General features: G+C 36.3%; 1 protein-coding gene across 1 annotated transcript; it reads right to left on the reverse strand.

Moving 5' to 3' along the window:
- Positions 1-4,778: 4,778 nt before the first annotated feature.
- On the reverse strand, positions 4,779-5,636 carry LOC149822766 (putative CCR4-associated factor 1 homolog 10). Its single transcript, XM_089980366.1, has one exon. It carries the CDS (start codon positions 5,634-5,636, stop codon positions 4,779-4,781), a length of 858 nt encoding a protein of 285 aa, XP_089836492.1.
- Between the last annotated feature and the right edge of the window lie 2,065 nt (positions 5,637-7,701).

Below are 7,701 nucleotides of genomic sequence, written 5' to 3' on the forward strand. Positions count from 1 at the left end.
AGAAAGCTCTTGTCAGTAGCTATGTTTACAAGAAATAATCACTGTTTGTTTTAAATTGATGTTAATGAATATTGTGTGAAGGATCTACAAAGTGAGACTACTCTCCTAAAAGCAACGATTAAGGGAGAACTTTACCTATGGGTGACTAAGCAACATTAAAAAGAAAACCAGTCTCCTATAATTAGTTTTGATAAAGTTAGTAATAAGATGTTTAATTTTTTTTATGAAGTTTGACATTGTAGATTGGATTACCTTGGTTCTAAGGTCTTGAAAAAACTTGAAAAAGATAAGTCTATTTTACTTATGAATAATAAGACTGAATTATGTTTAGCTTGTGTTATCAACAAGATTCATAAAATTATTATTCGATAAGGCTGAATTGTTTGCTCAAGCTATTGCACCAATACTATTCCATCAAGGGTATAAGTTTTATTTGTTGTTTGTTGATGATTTTTTAAATTTTTTATGGTTGTTCTCACTTGTTAACAAAACAAATGCTTTCACATGTTTTTATGAATTTAAAAAATATTATTGAAAACCAAAATGAGAGCCAAACAAAGATATTTCATAGTGATGGTGATAGACAATTTGTTAATGACAATTTTAATAATGTTTATCTTGTTGTAGCATCAAACACTCATTGTCCTGTCCTTATACTCATGTACACAATGGTGTAATTGAAAAAAAAATATCTTCATGTTGTTGAAATAGGCTTGACATTGTTGTCCCATGCATCCTTGGGCAACAGATTTTGGGTTGATGCCTTTAAAATTACAACTTATCTTATCAACAAGATTCCTACATCTAATCTTAATAAAAAATCCTCATATAAGCTCATTCTCAAACGTGTCTCTTGGTATGAACATTTGATTTTTTTTCAGTGCACGTCTTATCCATATTTGGTACCATATGCTAATTTCAAACTTGCCCCTAGGACTAAGCCCTGTGATTTTCTGGGACTATAAAGGTTGCCTGTGTTATGACCCAATAACTGTAAATACCTTTGTCACAAGGCATGTTGTCTTTTATGAATATAAAATTTTCAATATTAGAAAAAAAACCTTCTCACATCTCAAGAAGTGTAAATTTGGATTCAAAATCAGAAATTCACTCCTCCTAAAAGTCCAACACATGGTCTACCTTTAGTCCCAGTTCTTTTGCTTAATCTCATAGGTTACCATTGAATTGTCGTACATAATCAAAATACTGAACTATCCACCAACCTACCTAATGAAATGTCTAAGAGTCGCCTAATTGTCTCACATCTAACATGCTGTCTCCTCTCAAGATTCCTATCTTTGAATCACAATCTGAGCCTAAAATTCCCATATCAGTCTAGCCTAGTCAACCAAGTGGATCCAATGAACAGTGGCCATGCTCTAGAACCTCATCTCCAAGTTTAAATTTTATAGTTGATCTCTCCCATCAAGTTCCATCCTAGAATGAAACTATCAAAACCTAGGTTATTTCTTGGAATAAAATATCTTATTACTCTCTTGAGTGGGGTGAGCCAAAAAGAGCAAGAATCATACTCGTTCTAACAGGCTCTCATTGAATTTAGGTGACATCAAGCCATGAAAAAAGAAGTCAAGACCCTACATCAAAACTAAACATGAGCCCTTATAACTCCCAAAAGGCTATAAATCTAGTTATGTATAAATGAAATTATAAGATTAAAAAGCATTACAATGGAACCAAATCCAGATATAAAGCTTGTACTACTACCAAGGGGTACAATCAATAGGAAGGAGTTGATTACTTTGAAACATTTAGCCTAGTTATTAAACCTAGATCAATTCAATTGGTTCTCTCTATTGGAGTCAGTTTAGGGTGGCCGATCTATTAATTGGTTGCAATAATGCCTTCCTTCATGGTATGATGTAAGAGGAGGCGAAGATGAGTCAACCTCCTGGCTTTGAAAACAAGAGTCATCCAAACTTTGTGTGCAAACTTAACTCTGATATCTATGATTTATAATAGACTCCTAGGATGTGATTTGAAAGACTGCACATTTATTTAGAAAAGTTGTGGTTTACAAAATCAAAGGCTGACCCATCCCTATTTATCTGTCATAAAAAAGGTACACATACATTTATTTTATTTTACGTTGATGATATTATTATTACATGCAACTCATGTAAAAATATTAAGCAGATTATACAGAATTTTGGATGAATTTTCTATCAAAGATCTGAGCCCTCTACACTACTTTCTTGGAATAGAAGTTTCTTATGAAGCCTCAGGAAATTTGCTCTATCAGAAAAAATATATTATAGACCTCTTGTTGAAAACAAAGATGATAGATTGTAAACCAATTGTCATTCTAGTTGCACCAAATGTGATTTTATCCGAGCATGGAAGAATATTATTAGAAAACACCACTAGACACATTAGCATAGTTGGTCCCTTATAGTATAGCACTTTTATTAAACATGATATTACATATTCAGTTAATAAAGTTTGTCAATTTATGTATGAGCCAAATCAGGATAATTGGGGTCATATAAAAAGGATATTGTGTTGTCTTAAAGGAACCATTAATTTTGTCCTACAGATTAAGAAGTGTTTTTTTTTTAAATTATCTGTGTTTTTTGATACTGACTGGGCTGGATGCCCGGATGATCACAAATCTACTAGTAGTTATTTAACTTGTATACGGACCAATTTATTGTCTTTTAGCTCTCTCAAACAACGTACAATTATTAGGTCTTGTATTAAAGCAAAATATAAAGTTATTGCAAGTGTTGCATTTAAACTTGTCTGGCTAAAACAACTACTGACAAAATTGGATATTCTTTCGCACGGTATTCCAATTGTGTGATGTGATAAACTAGGTGTTACATATTTGGCTGCAAATCTTGTCTTTTAAAGGAGAAAATGATTCTCATTTTATGTAGAAAAATATTTTCAAAGGAGAAATTGAAGTTCAATTTATTTATTTCTAAGATCAAGTTGCAGACATCTTGATCAAAGCCATTAGCTAGCCCAAAGTTTAATCACTTTAGGAACAAGCTCAACCTCATGAAATTTGGTTTAAGGGGGCATGTTAAGATAATAGATCCACAACTAAAGAAGATGTCCAAGAGTCCTCACGAAGGAACGTGCAAAAGTATTTGTACGGATCTATACAATAATCCTTCTAAAAAGCTACTTGATGAAGTGGCTTGTGAGAAGAAGAAGCTTGAACTAAATAAGACTCCTACACGATAAAGATCTCACATCAATTATGACTATCATATTTGTAAGCACTTTAAAGAGATTGAAATTCATAAAGTCTTTTGATCTAAATGTAACTCATACATGAAATCTTATTTAAATAAAGAGAGTCACGCTCCTCTCTCCATGAATTAAGAGAGAGAGAGAGTGTTTATTCGTAAACATAAGTCAAGCTGGTCATGTTAAAATGTGTGTTCCCTGTGTATGCATGTTCCCTGTTCCATATGTGTGAACTTTCTTTTTAGCTTGAACATACATTTACATAATCAGATTCATACTTGCTTCCTGCTCAAATTCTAATTCTGATGTGGAATATATTGAATCTAAAAGTCTGATTGTTAATGGAAAACACCATGTACCAAATCCGATGATATATATATAGTTTTGGCTTTGATCAAGTATCCAACCCCGATATGAACGGTTGACATCCCTAGCTCTTAGTATCAGTGAGAATAAGGCAACAGATCTCTTATAGGCCTAATGACAAAAGATTAAAGAGCACGAAGTGACAGCAGCCAAACTTTTGTGAGAAATTGAAAATTTTTGTTTTTCTCACATTTGTACTTGCAAAACATTGGCAAAAAATATGAATTAATTAAAAAAAATAAATATAGTTTTAGGTCATATAAAAACAAATATCATGACAAAATCATGATACTTGTTTATCGATACTGTAATCACATTTTGGATTTGAAATGGTGACCAAATTAAATATCATATGCGATTTTTGTGATATTTGAAAAATATCGTGGATATTTATCACAAAATTTAAGGGCTATTGTGGTTTAATTTCCCATTTAAACCTTGAAATTGAACAGGCCTCCGGACAACATAGATTCCTTGATGAGGGGTGTCAACTGGTAAGGTTTGACAGGGAGACCCAACTCAAAGGGTTAATTATAATCTGGGTCAAACTCGAAGAGTTTGATTAATATATGGAGCAGACTATGACTTGTGAATTTTCTTACCAGACCCTGAACCAACCGGAGTTCAGATTAAGATTCATATTCTTTCAATATAAAAAACATAAAAAAAATTATTTTACTGGGTATAGTTTGGGTCTGAATCATGTAAGCCTTATATGACATAGGTATGGATTTTCTTATTTTGGCTTCGATTGAACTCCATTCCAGACCCGGCACCAACACCTGAAATCAGATTCAGGTTCAGTACCACCTAGGTCAGAACCATTTTCAACACCATCCACCAGCAATAAAGTTAAGCCTAGGTAAGATTGTCGTTAGTTTGGAAAGATGGCAACATTGGAACCCCAAAAGGCAAAGAACAAGCTGATCTTGACGTTTATATGATAACCCCCCGTCTTTGGTCTGACTTTTTTCTGTTGGCAAAGAACAAGCTTTCTTCTGTACCACCACCAAGAAAAAAGAAATCAAACGAAACTAATGCATGGAGCACGGCATTCGGATGGCAGTGATCTGAGGTCTTGATGGAGAACAACAAAACACAAACACACACCAGGAGGAAAGCAAAGACACCAACTACTGCAAGAAACTAAAACCTTTCAAGAAAATTCTCTCTCTTTCTCTCTCTCTCTCCTCTTTTCAGATCCAATTGATCCCATTGATCACATTGACATGATTCAGAGGAATACCGTTGGGAAAGTATCGATACTTCAACGCCATGAATGTCCGCATCGTTATAAGGCTGCCTCTCCAACCCAGTTGGAAAGTGATCATAAGCAGCATTCTCATCCCAGTCAACATCGCGACATCATCCATTCTGTCCGATAACCTGCAGATGACCATCAGGAACCCGGCGAAATCATCCATTGTCCCTGAGAAGCCGCAGGCGATCATCAGGTGCGTCATGTCGTACAACCTTGGGAAGAAGAATCTCACCCACCTCAGGAAGTCTTGCTGCATGTAACACACGTGCCCCCAGACGACCTTCAGCATCCAGCATAATTCAAAGAACACCCCTAACACCACCCACGTGATGCCGTCATTCATGAACAAGCCCGAGCTCCTGAACTCGGAGCCGAGGACGTTCAGGTCGATGCCGTTCTGAAGGTTATCGTCGACGTCGATGCCACAGTCCGTCAGATACTGCCGAAAGTCAGCACTGATCTCATTTGGGGAGTTGGCGACCTTGACGTGGAACGCCCAAACGAACATCTGGCCGGTGTGGGGGTCGGTGGGGAGGTTTCCGTGCTCGTCTGAGAAGGTGAGGCCGATCTCCAAGAGGCGTAGTCGACCGGTGTTGATGTTTTCAGCGATGTGGGCGTAGATGGTGTCCGTTGTGTTTTCGCCCTCGGGTATCAATAAGAGGTCGCGGCTGACTTTGGTGAAGATGGGATGCATGGTGACGTAGGGGTAGTTGTCGATTATGTGGTCTCGGATATACTCCATCTCTGAGTGAACGTTGTGAGACCGGACGTTCACAACTGTGTCATGTTCCATGGCGTACGGGCAAGAAGGCAGGGAAGGGATCGCCCAACAAGTCTCTCTCTCTCTCTCTCTCGTGAAAAAGTGAAATGCCAAGAAAATGAAAGAAGACGGCAAGAAGGCAGGGAAGGGTTTACCGAACAGGTCTCGCTCTCTCTCTTTCGTGAAAAAGTGAAATGCCAGGAAAATGAAAGAAGAGAGCAAGAAGGCAGTGAAGGGTTTACCGAACAGGTCACTTTCTCTCTCTCTCTCTCTCTCTCTCTCTCTCTTGAAAATGTGAAATGCGAAGAAAATGAAAGAAGAGAGCAAGAGGGATGTCTGTCTCTATCTATCTCTGTGGATATATAGGTTACTTTTGGGTGGCGATGATGGTACTAGTACTTGGCTTCTTGATTATACTGTTACACTCAACAGCGAGCGAGCGAGAGAGAGAGAGAGAGAGAGAGAGAGTTTGAAGGGAGTACTATATAACGAGGTCAGATCAGGTGATATAGCTAGGCACCAAACTTTTGTGCTTTGAAATCTTGGCCGTCGCAGCCTTCATCTATTTGTAACCGTAACATCATCAGGTTTTGGTGGACCATAGATTACACAAAATGAACGGTTGTGATGAAGTGACACTGATGGTGGTGATTTTTGACACCACCAAAAATTTGTGGTCTGAAGTTTACAAGTCAAGCCCCACTGCACATATCACATGGAGAACGGTAGACGCGATTCAGCTGAGGTGTTGGGTGGGGATTCGGTATGACCCGATCTGCCGTCCTGTTTTCTTGTTCTATCATATGTAAGACAACCATTAATGTTGGTCTTGAATCTTTGATGCCTCCTCTAAAGTTGGGTTCCACATCCCCTATATCATCTACCATCTTCATACCAATATTAAACATTATTATTCAAGTTGTTTTGATAAAATCTAACCCTATAGATGGATTCAGCATGGCTACTTTAATAAGATTTTTCTTTGGATTGTATATTTTGAACAAAATCAAGTGTTTCATTAATTACACAATATTGTATTTTGTCAACCGTTTATTTTTGTATCACCAAAAATCTTGCAATCAAATTGAATTTCAGCAATTTAAATTGCAAATTTTTGCTAAAAAAATGATGTAGATCACATTCCGATTTTATGAAAACAAATTGCATTAATAAAATCCCAATAAGGGTTACGAAGATAGGGATAACATAGGGTAAGAGGAACAGATTTGCTCTAACAACCTTTTTTTTTGTGCACCTTTCAGAATTTTATCTAGCAGGAGGGGTTGATGATGTTAGTTTTGAGTTTGCAGTAAAACGAGAGCAGATCAGGTGATAAGAATTATCACTGTTGGTTGGTATTGGGGCATCGCCCGTGTCTATTGTTGTCAATTTATGAGTGTCAACTGGTTGGACCTCTGCCAAAATGTATGGGTTAAGAGTTCAGACTTGGATTGGGCTAGCTAGAAGGCATCAATATCATATCTGAATTGAGATATAATCAGATTTTTAATTAGAAAAACCATACCCGGACCTGATAAAGATTATAAAAACTTGGCCCAAGTTATACTCAGAAAAATAATAACTTTAGGGTTACTAATTTTAAAAAATTGCAAACTTAATCCTGTTGGATCTAAGTTTAATATAAAATTTCATAAAACATACCCGGGTTGTTTAATAATCAAACCTCATGAGTCCAAACAAAATAATTAAATCTTATAGTATCTCTCTCACCAAGTTCCATCCTAGGATGGAACTATCAAACCAAGTTTAGTTTTTTGAAACAAAATATCATATTGCTCTCTTGAGTGAGGTGAGCCCAAAAGATCAAGAATGTTTAATCAGGCTCTCATTGAACCTAAGTGACATCAGGCCACAGAAGAAGAAGTCAAGGCCCTACATCAAAACTAAACCTAAGCCTTTGTCTTTCCAAAAAATACTACAAATCTAATTAGGTGTAAATAGATTTATAAGATTAAAAGTCATTACAATATAACCATAGCCAAATATAAAATTTGTTTTATTAGCAAAGGGTAATATCAACATAAGGGAGTTGATTACTTTGAAACATTAAGACCAGTTATTAAACCTATATCAATTC

This window comes from Nuphar pumila, chromosome 11, assembly GCF_984573655.1.
Source record: "Nuphar pumila chromosome 11, dmNupPumi1.hap1.1, whole genome shotgun sequence".
In the NCBI taxonomy this organism is placed as follows: Eukaryota; Viridiplantae; Streptophyta; class Magnoliopsida; order Nymphaeales; family Nymphaeaceae; genus Nuphar; species Nuphar pumila.